Raw genomic sequence first — 17,219 nt, 5'->3', positions numbered from 1 at the left:
CTTGAATATTTTAATCATATTTTATCCATGGGAAATTTATTTATGGTTATATTATTTTGTCGTCATTGTTTTGTTTTAAGGAGTTACAAACAGCTCTCATCAACCTTAACTGACATATTATATCACATTCATTTGACAGGTTTGGCCATTTTTTATTTTCTGTTGTTGGAGTGAGAGGGTTTTGTGAGATTTTGGGCTGGAAATCATCCAATCTGGCAACACTGTGCATGCTAAACACATACGTGACGTCACCGTGCTACAGTCTGCAGTGAGGGGTGTCTCCATATTATTGTCTTATTCTACAAGAAAATATTTTAGATCCTTAATTCTGACCCTATACCTAAATCTAAAGGGGACATAACACATTATTGATTATAGCATCCTTCATCTCTCTAAAGAGTGTTTAGTTTTATCAGATTATAAAAGAAAGATACAGCTTTGAGCTGTGGCCAGAGTCACAATATAGCATTCCCTCCCATTTCTTATTGATTAAATGTTGATTATATGCTGGCGGTAACCTTTTCTAGAAGATTTTGAGGATTCCTGATCCTACTGGCCCCTGTTCTTCCAATAATATCCTGTTATGACTGTACTTTTGTGTAATAAATATGACCAAAATCATAAGAAAAAACTTCTGGAAGCTGAAACATTATGTTGATTTCACCAAAAGGTAAATATTAACCCTTTAAGACTGATAGACAATCGCTTGCATTTGAAATGAAGTTTGAATGTTTTGGGGGTTTGGTCAGGCTTTAGAAGATGTACACAGCATCAGGTAATGAGACAATACCTCAGGAAAACAAACACAAAGCGCTGGTCTGCTCTGTAGAAGCACATTCACCCTGCTCTAATCCCTTTGGCTAGAGTTGCTGACACTGGCTAACCCTTTAGAATAGGCCTCTCTCATGATGTGGGAAGGCCATGCATCTTACCAACCAGTCCATGTTCAGCAGCACCACTGCACTATTAAGAAAACAATACAAAATAAACCACTAACCCACATCGCTGAGAGGAGCAGGTATGTCTTTTTTATATAAATATTGAATAGTTAAAGTTTCAGTTCAGAATGTGATGTTTAGAAATGTATTAGTGTAAAAAACTGAAGTAGGTGTTATGAAAAAAAAAAGTTTCAGTTTATTTTCTTGGATTTGATATATTTATTACATTTTTTTCTCAGTTTTTAATTGAATATTGTCACTGTATTTTGAGTTAAGCTGTTCATTTAAAAATGTAAAAGTATATTTTAACACCTGTCGTGAATCCTCAGGAATTCAAAAATGATTGAAGGTGATCGAGAACTTTCAGCTTTGATTCAGGAGCTCTGGGACAACGACATAAATCGGCTGAGACCTGGGATGGATTATCGCATATCTCTGCAGGTAATTCTCACATCTTTCCCGTGTGAATTTCACATGTTCACTAGAAATATCTAAACGATAAATAGTGAACTCTGAATAATAGTTAACACTTGGTTTCTGTTTCAACCTTTACATTTTACTTTAATAAAGTGACATTTATTTGCTATTATATGTTTGTTGACCTAAGGTGTTAAGGTCAGAGAAAGCGCAAACAGACTGAAATAAGCATTGTTCTTCAGTGTGGTGTTTAGAAAATGATTCACAATGACACTTTTGGGCGTAATGTAAACTTCAATGCTTACTATACCATTAATGATAGAGTAATTACATGGTTTAATCACAAGTAATTGACTGCAGACTGCAAGTTAGTTAACTTTAGTTTTAGTTAGAATACACAACATATTCTGATTAAACCTCTATTCTGGTATTTACATACTAAACATCAACTGAAACTTTTGTGTGTGTGTGTGTGTGTGTGTGTGTATGTATGTTAAACTCCCTGTCTAAAGTTATTTATGCCAGGCACGCATGTAAAAACAGACAGAAAATACCTTTTGGGAGTTCCTCAAGGTTTGCTTTGTGTCACAGGGTAAAGCGGGTGATCTGGCAGGTTTTGCGGATGACAATGATGGAGCAGGACTGCCTTTGTTCACATTTGTTGATGAAAACATTTTCAAAAAGGAGACTTTCTTGGGTAAGAAATAAGCTAATACCTTAACGTTTTGTTTATTTAAAAGTAGACTGTGGAAAACATTTCACAAAAGAAAAGAAAATCTGGGTTTTAAAACGTGTTCTTGCCTCTTCCACACACAACTCAGAAAGTGACATCATCCAATTAATTTTTAATGAGAGTTTAAGACTTTTGGCGAAAAGTTTAAGTTTTCTTCTACTTTTTTTCAAAACTCTAAATCAACTGAACCAATTGATTTGCAAAATGATACATTGTTTTGATGCGCTCAACACACCAGTATTATATATATAGCCTATTTTTATTTTATTTATTTTTTTGTAGGGCTTGTTTTATGTGTTTTACGGAGGACTTGGCTAATCAGTCCATTGACAATTAATGGGGTCATGACATGGATTTTTTTCTTGTAATTTAATGTTCTGAGGTTTACTTATAATGTCAGTTTTTTGTACAAATTAATATGTGGAAAAATGCTTATGCTAAACCCTCATTCTGACCCGAGCTGTTTTCAGGGGCGTGTCCTTTAAGGTTAATCAGTAATCAGCTGCTGTTATGATTGGCTAACATCATTGCATAGGAAACAGTATCAACTAGTAGTCGACCGATATATTGCTTATGGCCGATATATCGGCCGATATTTTTCAAATATCAGCATTGGCTGATGTCTATTTTGACGGCGACTGTATTTTGACATACAGAGCTCTCTCTCTCTCTCTCTCTTGTTCGCCTTCATCTTTAACAGTTCTGTCTAACGTGGATAGAAGTCTGTTTAATAATCAGATAGAACAGTTAAACAAAGGAATCAATCTATACAGAAAGTATTATAATGATTGCTTTTATATTAGGCCTCTATATTTGCCATCACCATTAAGCAAATGTGCCTTTAATATAATTTAAACAAATCTTTGAATGACTAATGAACATTTAATTTCACAAACCTTGCAAACTTAGTTGAATCCAACAGTGAGATCTTCTAGCATGATCAAGTGTTCTCTGTGTGACTTTCAGTCCATTTGAAATTAATGCTTTAAAATTTAAACTTGTGATTTCAAATTATGCTGCGCTTTATGCATTTGCCCACTGTTATATTCATGTCATTTTCACTGTGTGCTGTGTGTAAAGAGAGGGTTAACCTGGCTTTATTTGAAAAATATGATTCCGAGTGCCCTGTTGGTTACAGTTTTACGTACTTTTTAATTATATTTTTTATTAAACATTTATTTATTTTTGAAAAAAGCTGTCATCTAAAGTATAAACCTGTTTCTTTTACACATTTATTTTTTTAATCCATTGTCAAATTATTTCACATTTCTTAAATATTAATAAGAATAATTTTAAAAATCTTATCGGCTTTATATCGGCTATCGCCCCCCCTGCTTTCCAAGATACCGGCATCGGCAGTCAAAAAACAAATATTGGTCGACCATTAGTATCAACGCCCCTCACTATTGCATGTTTTGAGTGTTTTGACAACATTCCCAGATGAAGCATTATGAAATCCTTTACTTACAGTTTGTGGTGCTGCTGCAGTTGAATCAGATCTAGTTCTGCTTCATATCTCAGATGTTTCTTTTTGTCTTTCCATGACACTGTGCCTCAATTACAAAACAAAATCAAAGACGCTGGGATCCTTCTGATATCTGTACAGCACCCACTGAGAAACCTGATGAAAGTGCTCTAGTTATCGACGATTCTATTGTACGGAACATGAATATAGAGACACCAGCCACCATAGTCAAATGTTTACTGGGAGCCAGAGCGCCTGACATCTTTGCAAATGTAAAAGTGCTGGCTAATGCTAAATATAAATACAGTAAGGTTCTCATTCATGCCGGCTCTAATGATGTTCGACTTCGCCAGTCAGAGATCACTAAAAATAACTTTAAAGAGGTGTGTGAACATGCAAGCACGATGTCAGACACTGTAATATGCTCTGGTCCCCTCCCTGCTTACCGTGGTGACGAGATGCATAGCAGATTGTCATCACTCAATGGCTGGATGTCTAAGTGGTGCCCACAGAATAACATAGGTTTCATAGACAATTGGACGAGCTTTTGGGGCAGACCTGACCTGTTTAAAAGAGATGGTCTTCATCCCTCCTGGGGTGGCGCCACTCTTCTCTCTAGAAATATGACACATAGTCTTAGTGTTTATACTTGACTAACTGGGGCCCAGGTCAGGAAGCAGACAGACTGGCTAAACCGACCGTCTGCTAGCTGCCTCCCGTCACAGAGGTCAGTTAATTCTCAGCACATAGAGACTCTTTCACCTAGATATCACACTATAGAGACTGTGTCTGTTCCCCGAACTAGAAAATACAAGAAACATCCAAACCAAGTTAAGACTTACAATTTAATTGAGGTACATCAAATAAAAAACAGAAGCAATATGGATAAACACATGATAAAGCTTGGCTTATTGAATATCAGATCCCTTTCTACGAAACACTTTTTGTAAATAATATGATCACTAGAAACCAGAAACATGGCTAAAACCTGATGATTACATTATTTTAAATGAGTCCCCCCCCAAGATTACTGTTATAAACATGAGTCGCGTCTAAAAGGCAAAGGGGGAGGTGTTGCTTCAATTTATAACAACGTTTTCAGGATTTCTCAGAGGGCAGGCTTCAAGTATAACTGGTTTGAAGTAATGGTGCTTCATATAACATTATCCAGAGAAACCAATGTTAATGATAAATCCCCTGTTATGTCTGTACTGGCTACCGTATACAGGCCACCAGGCCACCATACAGACTTTATTAAAGAGTTTGGTGATTTTACATCCGAGTTAGTTCTGGCTGCAGATAAAGTTTTAATAGTTTGTGATTTTAATATCCATGTCGATAATGAAAAAGATGCATTGGTATTCAGCGTTTATAGACATTCTGAACTCTATTGGGGTTAGACAACATGTTTCAGGACCTACTCGTTGTCAAAATCATGCTCTAGATTTAATACTGTCACATGGAAAGGATCTCTACTGCCCTGAAAGACAGCGGAGACCAGGACAACTAGAGCCCCAGATACAGATCCCATGTAAAGACCTTGTCTCAGAGGAGCACCAGGACAAGACCACAGGAAACAGATGATTCTTCTCCACAATCTGACTTTGCTGCAGCCTGGAATTGAACTACTGGTTTCGTCTGGTCAGAGGAGAACTGACCCCAACTGAGCCTGGTTTCTCCCAAGGTTTTTTTCTCCATTCTGTCACCGATGGAGTTTCGGTTCCTTGCCGCTGTCACCTCTGGCTTGCTTAGTTGGGGTCACTTCATCTACAGCAATATCGTTGACTTGATTGCAAATGATTGAACAGATACTACTTAAACTGAACAGAGATGATGACATCACTGAATGCAATGATGAACTGCCTTTAACTGTCATTCTGCATCATTGACACACTGTTTCCTAATGAATGATGTTCAGTTGCTTTAACACAATATTTTTTTGTTTATAACGCTATAACAAAGCAAACGATCTTTCACTGCGTTTGTCCTGATGACAGACTCGTATCAGTAACTGTATCCAGTGTAGAAAAGACAGAGCTGAGATTGTAATTTCTGTTTGATTTTGACACATTCACTGTGATCACATGTCGGCGATTAGCGACTGAACACCAGTGGGCGGGGCCTATGCTGAGAAGAAGACTATTCGTCGATGACTAGCTCATGCAAATGTTTTACCCATGTGACGTCATCTTGCCCCTCAGATCCAAACGAGCTGTTTTTTTTGGAGCTCAATTAAATAAATGCTTTGTTTATAATGCAAATACTCTTATGCCATTGATTTACCTGATCTGGTATCAAAACATCTGGTAAAAAGGACATTTAGGCACTGGTTTAATTAAGATAGCCTTAAGAGAAAATAAAATGAATCCAAACAAGTATAGGTACTAATTTAGAGATGAAGGTTGAAAAATTTGCATATGTGTCATTTCAGCTTTTATCTCACTTCTGGACAACTATGAAAGTGATACTGGTGAACCGGAGATTGTCACACCAGAGGAAGAACTGGAAAACCACAAGTTCCTGGATTCGATCCTAAAGACCCCCACTATGAAGGTAATAAATGGGTCAAGAAAAAGATTTATTACTGATCAGCTGTATTCTGTTTTTCATAAGACACTTTTTTTTTTTACTTCAATCTAAAAAGAGAAATGATTTTATGATTCCTTACCATCTGTGTAAGAAACTGTACTGAATAGTAAGTTGCAATAGATGTATATGTTCTCGTATTAGATGGCCCACAAATATCTCATGGGGAAGCGTCTCTCTCCAGAGGACACCGCAGGCTTCAAGAAGCAGCTCTATCACATTTGGTTTGAGCTGTACGCCAGGAGAGGATCCAGTAAGTAAGTACAGAGGATTCAGAACAACTTACAGGAGATAATTTGGGGCACGATTCACAAGATTTGTTAAAGAGATCATCCATCATAAAATCAGAACTCTGTTATAATTGACTCACCCACTTCATTCCAAACGGCTTTGTCTGTGGAATGTAAAAAATACAGGGTGAACCATCACTTAACATCACATAAATTCTAAAAAGAATGTTACAATTATTCCAATTACAAGTGCAATTATTAATTATGTTCAATAACATTAATTAGATATCATTGGCAGAAGACACAAGCTTGCATTCAGATCTGCAGGCCGCACAACATGTTCTTCTTCTTCCATAACTCTTTTCACTACAAAAGAAAAGATATTTTGCTATTTCTGTTACATCACAAATTAAAGACGACTTTTTGTTTATTTTTTTTTTTAATAAATTTTCTTCTGGTCACACAGACAAATCACTTTGACATACTCTTGTGTTCTTCTAAAGCAGTTTCCCCATTCTGAGCTTCATTAATTATACTGATGTAAGATTTTTTTTGAAAGCCATGTTTTGTTTGTTTCTCTCTCCACACAAGACCGGACTCATCAGGTTTCGAGCATGTCTTTGTAGGAGAGACGAGAGGAGGTCATACTGTCATTGGCTTTCATAACTGGATCCAGCTGTACTTACAAGAGAAACTAGGACACATTGACTACAAAGGATACCGTGTTAATGCCAACTCGCCTCAGGTACGTGACAGGATCATAGAGCGGCTCGATTCATTTACCTGCCTCAGGGCTTGCCTTTGTGTGCTTGTTTCATTATATACTTTTACATTTAGTCATTTTGCAGACACTTTTATCCAAAGACCCTCACATATATGGACAATAGAAGCAATCAAAATCAACAAAAGAACAATAATATTTGGCCCTGGAGCGCATAAGGTACATTTTTTGAAACTGAGATGTATAAATAACCTGAAAGCTGAATAAATAATCTTTCCATTGATGCCTGGTTTATTAGGGGGACAATATTTGTCTGAATAAATCTAAATATTGAGAAAATCATCTTTAAAGTTGTTCAAATTAAGTTCTTAGCAATGCATATTACTAATAAAAAATTATGTTTTGATATATTTACAGCATATCTTCTTTCTAATTATGTTTTATTCTGTATATTATATTTATTTATTATACTTATTACATTATAATTATTATTATACTAATATAATAGTGATAATGATCTTAATTCAAATTTTATTATATTTTATTTTGGTGCTTATTTCTTTTATTAATTCATTTTCATTTATATACAAATAAAATATGCACAAAATAAATAATAAAATACTAGTTATTATCATAATTACTATTAATAATAAGTATAAATTTAATAAGTAAGATAGATAAATACAGGGGTAAATAAAAAATTAAATAGAAAGAAAAATAAAGGAGAAAAAATAATGGAAAAAATATATATTAATAATCAAAATAAATTAAAAACAAATAGTAAAAAACAATATTGCTAAATTAGCATTAAAAGATATCGAAATGTGAAATTGTCATTGTTTACTCACCTTCACATCATTGCAAAGCATAATGTAATTCTTTCTTGTGCAAAACATAAATAAACATACACCGTCTATGCAATAGCTTTTTAAAATCTTGTTTTGCAACTTTAAATATTCTGAAAACAGAGCCGAATTGAAGTGCTTATTCTTCCTCTAATGACTTGCGGCCATGTCTCAAATGGCATACGTCTACTTTATGTAAAGTACACTTGGGTTCACTCTATCTAATACTCTTATATAGAGAGAGCATATTCATATTGTTCCTAATTTCCTTATACTTCATGTTCAATCTCGTTCCCAGCCAGATGAGAACAAGCACATTATGGCTTTGCAGTTCAGCTGGAAGAATGGAATCAAGCCCAAAGGAAGCATCTTCATCGGTGTGAGCCCTGAGTTTGAGTTTGCTCTGTACACTCTGTGTTTCCTCACATCTCCAAACGAGCGAGTCAAAGTCTCCTTCAGCATCTATGAGGTGGAGATCGTCTGTCACCACTACAACCAGAAGCACATCAGCACCACCTATCCTGTGCTCGTCAGATACCTCAATGTATAACCAGCTGCTGGGATTCAGAGTCCATGCATTCATAGTGGCTACTGATTTCATGTTTTCATTTAAAAAGAATAAACCGAAAGACTATAATCGCGTTTGTGGTGTCTCAATGAATTCTGAAGTCACCATCATTCTGTGGTCCTGAGGTCGTAATTTCTGAAAAAATCCCAAAGTCCCTCCCCTTTATTAGTATATATATTATATATATATATTATGAGAATTGCACTGGTTTTAATGGAAACTGTAAACTACTGGTAATTGGTTGCCTTCTATTAGTAGCTTGTTAAAACCACTCAACCTTGTGGAATATGTCCCAAAAACACATTACAGAACACCATTTTTAATGGTTTTAATGGTTAGAGGTTGTTGGTTTGTAATGGAAATCATTAGAATATATCTGATGGTTTCTATGGTTTTTCTCAGCAGGTGTGACTTCTTGTTTTGTCTTCTCCAAAACCAAGAGTATTGACGTGTGGGCTGTGATTTTATTAGGTTTGAGCTTCGGTGCATGAGTCGTCTCATTCTGCTTATTGACTTTGGAAATGCCTGAATGCTTAGGGAATACAAATGTAAATCTGGAACTTAAAACTGGCAACTGAGAAAAAGACCGAGCAGTCTTGTTTAATAAGGAGGCAAAGCAGGTATATGTTTAGTTTGACTGCACTTGTGTGGCATATTGATTGCTTAACTAAAAATGAGTCTTTTTTTTTTTTTTTTCATAACAAGGACAGAAAGGTTGTGTAAATGTGACTGATGAAACTGACAACACATAATGATAAGGCACTAATGAAATGTATTTTCTTTTTGGTATAGCTTGATCAAATCATGCTCGGTAATTCACACAGTGCTGGAAATCCTCAGTATACATTCATAGACATGCCGATAGTAATAAAAGATAATAGACTCTGTCATCATAACACATAAAAGCTCTCATTTGTCAACACCTGGTTGATATGTAACATCATGAAATGAATATGTGAACAAAGCTGAACAAATCTTTTTGGTGAACTGATTCAAATGACTGACCACTAAGGCTTGTGTCCCTAGAGTTTCTTTATTTTATTTTATTTTATTTTCAATTGAACCTATTACATCTGCATAAAGATGTAATTTAGATATACATCTACAATTACATTATTAAATGTTTTTATTGTTTTATTGTCTTCCAACTAAACTGAACTTTGGACCTTAGTCATAGGGTGAGGCTAGTTATTTTCTTCTTAAGGGATCGTCTGAAATTTCCACCCTTAGTGCAAAACGTAAGCCATGTCGAGTCATTAATTCAGTATTGGGACACAGCTTCTGTTCAACATCACATGCAAAATATAATATTATATATAAAAACACACACATACAGTACATATTTTGAATATATTAAAAAAAAGTATATATGCATAGTGAAGCGACATTCAGCCAAGTATGGTAACCTATACTCAGAATCCATGCTCTGCATTTAACCCATCCAAAGTGCACACACACAGCAGTGAACACACACCCGGAGCAGTTGGCAGACATTTATGCAGTTGTGTGATCGGTGCCTTGCTCAAGGGCACCTCAATCGTGTTATTGCCAGCCCGAGACTCGAACCCACAACCCTAGGAGTCAAACTCTCTAACCCAGAGGTTCTCAAACTTTTTCAACTCACGGCCCACCCAACCAAACACATATGTTTGCGTGGACCACTGCAAAAAGATTTACTGACCCCCTGTGGTTGGGTTAATAACTTAGTATTCAGAAACTAGATTGATAACTGTATTTATTGAATGAACTAGGGTTGTGCGATATGGACAAAAAAATGTTTTTGATAAATTTTGTGATTTCGATTTTAATCACAATTTTGATACACACATATATGCTTTACAATCATAAATGCATTCAGGATGTACTTGAAACATATTTCCAAAAGAAAACCAATTAGAGCTTTATCAAAAAGTTGTAACCTCTCTACCACAGACATAAGTCAAAATAATCACTATAGTAAAGGTGTAACAAAATGTATAGACTTATGGCAAACAAAAATATAAATAAATCCCGTGTCCGGGAACTTTTTTTTGCCATTCATTGTTCATAGAGCTCATAAATTGTAGCTGGGCCTCAGGTGTTGAAATAGATTTGTTATACATTATACAGGTTTACATGTAGCCTTCTCCGTTTGCAGTGTGTATACAGTATGCGGTGCAGAAGCAGCAGCGATAGTGCATTAATGTAACGTGAAATCACATTAAAATAATGCATGAGTGCGAATTGGATCGGAGATAATACTGCGGGAGGTCAGGGCAGCGGAAAATCGTGCTATTAAGCGATTTAGAAATCACGCACGCTCAAATCGTGATTTTATGATGATTTCAATTAAGCACACAAACATAGAATGGACTGAAAATGAACAGAAAATAAACCAGGCTGGCACCTCTCAGCAAAACGGAAAAACCAGATCCAGGCAGAGCTCAGCAGCGGGTAGACAGTCACCAGAGCAAGCAGTCAGGAGGGAACATGTTGACAGCCATTTATGCATGTTTGAATTTGTTGTTCTGTAGAATATGCAGCAAAAATATCTAAGATGAATTGGTGGTTTATTCTTAAACCAATCAGCGAGCTCAAATAGTGGAAGCATAGTATCAGTTTAATATATATATATTTTTTGTTATTTAATTATTTATATGAATTGGTGTTATTATGTTATGACTTAGACATTTTCACATATATGAACAATATTATTGTTTGGCAGCCCACAGGTTGAAAACCACTGCTCTAACCACTAGGCCACGAATTATATATATATAAATATATTTAATTTTTAAACCAATTTTTATTTTTAAATATGTACATGCATGTGTTTGTATTTATATATACATATTAAATATACACAGTACACACCCATATATTATGTAGACAAAAACCTTTATTTTGGATGCGATGAATTGCAATTTAAATTATTTTTACAGCACTAACTGCAAACATAGGCTACTGCAAAATTGTGAAATCTGAAAAAAAAAAAAAACATTTAGGTGAAATATAGTTTGTTCCCCTCCTATACTGTATTTGTATAAATGGATTATATCAGACTATATTGGCACAATTTCCCCTGTAAAAAGACTGTGGTTTATTTTGGGTAGTACAACAATAAATTAACATTTTGGTTAAATTTAGTGTTTAGTTTTTAAGCACTGTATTTTTATGGTTTATGGTTACAAAAATAAAGATTAAATTTAACCATTACAAAACATTCTCTATCGGTTCTCTTTTGGACGTCACCAAAAATAAATATATAATAAAATAAATAAATTGGTGGCTGGCTGTGGAATAAGTCAATAAACCCCACCTTCTGTGTAAACCAATGTGATGTTCACACTTTTTGTAAGTTTTGGTTGCTTGAACTACAAATAGATGCTATAATAGGATAAGGAAAGATGAAGTCTTGTGAAATGAGGGTGACTAAATTATGACTTTTTTTGTTAACACTCCCCTGGACACCGATTGGATTTTTGAGACGGTCCCTTAAGCTTTATGCGCTACTATGACGTGTCAAAACCTGTTTTTTATACAGTCTATTGTCAGAACACCCTCGAGTTTAAATAATATGCAGCTTTAAGCAGCAGATTTAAGTATGTTTGTGTACAATAGTTGAATATAATGTAAACGAACGGCGGTATTAATATCTTTCCAAGACTGTCACCTCTCTAGAACAGAAGGAGAACGCAAATATACTTAGGCAAGTAACTTATCATATTTGCCTATGTGTTTCTCTTCAGATTTAGTCAGAAATACAGCATTTATAAGTTCTGAACATGTATGGTAACGCTGTTTATTGTACATATAGTTTTTGTAGAGTTTATTAATTGTTTGGTTTCACATTCATCTCAGGAATGTTGCGATGTCAACCGACCAGGAAGCACAAGAAGATGAGCTGCTTGCTCTAGCGAGCATCTATGATGAAAAAGAGTTCCGCAGGGCCGAGTCAGCGAAGGAGGGCGAGATCCATCTGTGTCTGGAGCTTCCTCCGAACTTCACACTGCTAGTCAACGGTGAGACGATCAGCAGGTGGTGGAACTTTGTTCTAGCCGGTGGTGGGAAGCTTACTTTGGAAATGGAAATGTTACAGATTACAATTTACCTTTATTTAATTTCAATTACCATCTAAAGACATCCAACACCTTACCAATTAATTATAGCACTTTTCTTTTCTTTTCTATTCTATTCTATTCTATTCTATTCTATTAATTTTGGTCCTATTTATTAAATATACAGTCATGGCCAAAAATATCGGCACCCTTGGTAAATATGATCAAAGGAGGCTGTGAAAATTAATCTGCATTGTCAAGCATTCCAGCATGATTATAAACATGAAATTATCCAGCCATAGCTTCCTGTTTCTCAGAAATATAAAGAGGATGGGAAACAAAGCCCACATTCCCTTAATTATCCATCAAAATGAGAAAAACTAAGGAATATATTTCTGATGTCCAGCAAAAGATAATTGAGCTTCACAAATTATTGAATTGGCTTTAAGCAAAGAGCTGGAGTAGTGAAAATTCCCATTTCCACCATCAGGGCAATAATTAAGAATTTCCAATCAACATAAAATGTTATGAATCTGCATGGAAGTGGACATGTGTCTATATCGACCTAATGCACGGTGAGAAGGAGAGTTTGAGTGGCTAAAGACTCTCCAAGGATCACAGCTGGAGAATTGCAGAAAATAGTTGAGTCTTGGGGTCAGAAAACCTTAAAAAAATGTCAAACAGAACCTACATCACCACATGTTGTTTGGGAGGGTTACAAGAAAAATTATCCTAGCTCATCCAAAACCAAGCTTCTGCTATAGCCATTCCAGTCCTCTGACCTGAACCCTACGGAAAATGAGAGGAGTGAACTGAAGAGGAGAAGCTGGGAATCTGAAGGCTCTGGAGTGATTCTGGATGAGGGAATGGTCTATGATCTCTTGTCAGGTGTTCTCTAACCTCATCAGGCATTATAGGAGAAAATTTAGAGCCTGTTAAACTGGCAAATGGAGGTTTCAAAAAGTATTCAATAAAAGGGTGACGTTAATTGTGGTCAATGTGTATTAGAGAAAAACATTTATTTTCATAATTATATTTCCCATATTTTAAATTCTTATTATCCAATAAAAGGATACATTTTTGTGATTTTTTTTTAAATAAAAGATCAAAAGGGTTAACGATACAGATTAATTTTCACAGCCGCCTTTGATCATATTAACCAAGGGTGCCTATTTTTGGCCATGACTGTATATATATATATATATTTTATAAAACACCTTGTGAGACAAGCACTTTATTTATAAAGCACAAACAATTAAACACAACTTACGTTGACCAATGTGCTATACAGAATGCAAAAATTTTAAATAAGCACCATAACATGATAAAAGGACAATGACAAGCAGGCGAACTGCATCAACATTCATTTTGTATAAGACAGATCAAATAGAAAAGTGTTTAACCTCACTTTAAAAATGGACAGGGTGGGTGCAGTTCTAATTTCAGGTGGGAGATAGTTCCACAGTCTTGGAGCAGCAATAGAAAATGCTCTATCTCCTCTATTTTTAAGTTTTGATCTAGGAACCACTATGAGGTCTAAGTTTCGCAGACCTAAGAGCTCTTGTAGGTTGGTGGAGTGTCAGTAGATCAGAAAGGTAAGCAGGAGCTAACCCATTTAATGACTTAAAAACTAATAGCATGACTTTATTTTAATTAATATTAAATTAATTCTGTGACACACCGGCAGCCAGTGAAGTGACTGAAGGACAGGAGTTATTTGTTTCCGTTTACGAACTCCTGCCAAAACTCTAGCAGCACCATTCTGGACTATCTGCTGGCGATTTATGGATGATTGACTGATCCCCAAATAAAGCAAATTGCAATAATCTAGCCTTGTAGTGATAAAACATTTTCAAAATTGGAGAATGAAAGTAAAGACTTAATTTTCATCAGTGTTCGAAGCTGGTAGAAGCTTGCCTTCACAACTTGATTTACCTGTCTGTCAAGTTTTAGGGCACTGTCCAGTACCACTCCTAAGTTTGTAACTTAAGGCTTAACATAAGGTCCCAAAGCACCAAGATTCACATTTGTTGTGTCATGTACACTAGAAGATGTAAACACCATAACCTCAGTCTTATTCTCATTCAGTGACATCCATGCTTTAACATCCTCAATGCAAGCAGCCATCTGTTCTAGACTATTTTTATGTTTAAGGGGAAAAAATATTTGTGTGTCGTCTGCATAACAATTACAACTCAAGTCATATTTCCTAAAAATAGTACCTAAAGGAAGCATGTATAAAGAAAACAACATAGGCGCTAGTGTGGACCCTTGAGGAATTCCACACGTCAGCTTTACAGAGGAAGATCGATAGTTACCAGTGTTAACTGAGAAACTCCTGTTTGTCAGATAAGACTGAAACCAATGTAAGACTGAGCCTCTGATGACCACTACTTGTTCTAAATGAGACAGCAAGACATTATGGTCTACCATGTCAAATGCAGCACTTAAGTCCAGAAGTACCAATGCTACCGAGTCTCCAGAGTCAGTGGCTAAGAAAATGTAATTGAGCACTTTTACCAGAGCCGTTTCAGTAGAGTGAAATTTTCTAAAGCCGGATTGAAATATATAATTTTTTTTATTATCGACCAAAAATGTTTGAAGCTGGCACAGGACTACTTTGTCTAAAATTTTTGTCAAGAATGGGAGATTAGAAATAGGCTGAAAATTGTATAATTATAAGGAATCCAAGTAAGGCTTCTTAAGTCTGGGTTGCACTGATGTGTGTTTCAGACTCAGGAACAACTCCTAACTAAAGGCATTTGTTTATAAAATATAAAAGTGTTTGACCCATTGCATTAAACACTTGTTTAAATAATCGTGCCGGGATGGTATCTAATGGTGAACCTGTAGGTTTTAGCTGCTTCACAGTGTCATTTAAAAAAGTTATTGAGATAGGTGTAAACTTACTAAAGCCCCTTTCACACTGCACGTCGGACCCGCAATATTCCCGTAACATTGCCTGGTCGCCTTCTGTGTGAAAGCAACCACGTCCCGGAATTGATTACCGAATCGAATCCGGGTCGGGGACATAGTAACATTGCGGTAATCGATCCGGAACGAGCGCTGTGTGAACAAAAGCCAGATCTAATTCGGAATCGAAGTGATGACGCGCGTTATCGCGCGACTCTTTTACCGGCTGCTTTGAAGGAAGATCAACATTCGCGACGAAAACACATGTGCAAACTGTAATGAAGCAGAGATCAGTTAGTTCCTCACTTTCCGCGCTGACGCAGAGATTTTATTATCGACCAAAAATGTTTGAAGCTGGCACAGGACTACTTTGTCTAAAATTTTTGTCAAGAATGGGAGATTAGAAATAGGCTGAAAATTGTATAATTATAAGGAATCCAAGTAAGGCTTCTTAAGTCTGGGTTGCACTGATGTGTGTTTCAGACTCAGGAACAACTCCTAACTAAAGGCATTTGTTTATAAAATATAAAAGTGTTTGACCCATTGCATTAAACACTTGTTTAAATAATCGTGCCGGGATGGTATCTAATGGTGAACCTGTAGGTTTTAGCTGCTTCACAGTGTCATTTAAAAAAGTTATTGAGATAGGTGTAAACTTACTAAAGCCCCTTTCACACTGCACGTCGGACCCGCAATATTCCCGTAACATTGCCTGGTCGCCTTCTGTGTGAAAGCAACCACGTCCCGGAATTGATTACCGAATCGAATCCGGGTCGGGGACATAGTAACATTGCGGTAATCGATCCGGAACGAGCGCTGTGTGAACAAAAGCCAGATCTAATTCGGAATCGAAGTGATGACGCGCGTTATCGCGCGACTCTTTTACCGGCTGCTTTGAAGGAAGATCAACATTCGCGACGAAAACACATGTGCAAACTGTAATGAAGCAGAGATCAGTTAGTTCCTCACTTTCCGCGCTGACGCAGAGATCGTTTGCTTGCTTCAGTTAAAGTATAACGTGCCAAGTGTTGCCAACTCGTACATTACACGTCACGCGCTGATGTCACGTGTCGTTACGGGATCTTCAGTGGTTGTGTGTGAAAGCACGCACATATACCGGGTCATCACTGGCTGTGTGAAAGTGCCAAATCTAGCGACCAGGGAACAATTACAGGAACACTTTACCCCTGTATTTGCCGGAATGGCAGTGTGAAAGGGGCTTAAGCAAGCCGTTGTAATTTAACTGACCTGCAGGATCACCAGTGGTCAATTGAATATTGTGTCTAATTCCAGCTATCTTGTCTATGAAAACTAGCAAAACAGCTCACATATAGCCACTGACTCAGTCGGGTGAATAGAAACAACAGGGTTCAGAACCGTAATAATAACATTAAAAAGGATTCTAGGGTTATTGTAATTCTTGTCTATAAGGGTGGAAAAATAGTCTGATTTTAGTCTAAAGTAGTCTAAAGCATATACATAAACCTCACTAAATAAATCAGTTATTAAATAAGCATGTGTCATAAACTCCCGAAATATTGTTGTCTCATACTTTAGAGCAATCCATGCAATTTATCAAAGACATCAGTTAAAGTGTGTGTGTGTAGGTGTGTTTAGGTGTGTTTGTGTGTATGTAGGTGTGTAGGTGTGTGTGTAATGGGGCTGATGAGTCATGAGACGTGCAGATCCATTTGCAAGCTTTTATTACACAGAGACATGGTCATAGCAGGCATGGGTCAAACACTGACAAACAGGTATATAGAGGG

The 17,219-nt window shown here is 36.3% G+C and overlaps 2 protein-coding genes across 8 annotated transcripts in view; both read left to right on the top strand.

The window, feature by feature from the left end:
• The first annotated feature begins 760 nt into the window (after nt 1-760).
• On the top strand, nt 761-8,554 carry endou2 (endonuclease, polyU-specific 2). The gene is made up of 7 exons (XM_052588489.1): nt 761-1,018; nt 1,268-1,379; nt 1,947-2,052; nt 5,985-6,106; nt 6,284-6,396; nt 6,961-7,114; nt 8,234-8,554. Exons 1-7 carry the CDS (start codon nt 906-908, stop codon nt 8,483-8,485), a joined length of 972 nt encoding a protein of 323 aa, XP_052444449.1. The 5' UTR covers nt 761-905; the 3' UTR covers nt 8,486-8,554.
• A 420-nt stretch (nt 8,555-8,974) lies between these two features.
• Nucleotides 8,975-17,219, top strand: part of LOC127985815 (E3 ubiquitin-protein ligase RNF14-like) — a 45,264-nt gene continuing 37,019 nt past the window's right edge. The window contains exons 1-2 of one of the 7 annotated variants that reach the window (XM_052587984.1): nt 8,975-9,123; nt 12,344-12,504. In XM_052587984.1, the coding sequence (XP_052443944.1) occupies nt 12,354-12,504 (151 nt within the window). In that variant the 5' untranslated portion in view covers nt 8,975-9,123; nt 12,344-12,353. Of the gene's footprint in view, nt 9,124-11,994; nt 12,192-12,343; nt 12,505-17,219 lie in introns of those variants that run through there. The other 6 variants (XM_052587983.1, XM_052587987.1, XM_052587985.1 and 3 more) reach the window with 6 other exon arrangements.

The sequence above is a fragment of the Carassius gibelio genome, chromosome B21 (genome assembly GCF_023724105.1).
Source record: "Carassius gibelio isolate Cgi1373 ecotype wild population from Czech Republic chromosome B21, carGib1.2-hapl.c, whole genome shotgun sequence".
Classification (NCBI taxonomy): domain Eukaryota; kingdom Metazoa; phylum Chordata; class Actinopteri; order Cypriniformes; family Cyprinidae; genus Carassius; species Carassius gibelio.
The sequence above is the reverse complement of the archived record's forward strand: the minus strand, read 5'-3'. Positions and strand labels throughout refer to the sequence as shown.

Bases quoted from the DNA above. Each gene is read 5' to 3' on its own strand.
- endou2 (XM_052588489.1), top strand. From the start codon at position 906: ATGATGTGGGAAGGCCATGCATCTTACCAACCAGTCCATGTTCAGCAG. The intron at 2,053-5,984 runs GTAAGAAATAAG...GTGTCATTTCAG, and splicing joins CAAAAAGGAGACTTTCTTGG to CTTTTATCTCACTTCTGGAC. The intron at 6,397-6,960 runs GTAAGTACAGAG...TCTCCACACAAG, and splicing joins GCCAGGAGAGGATCCAGTAA to ACCGGACTCATCAGGTTTCG.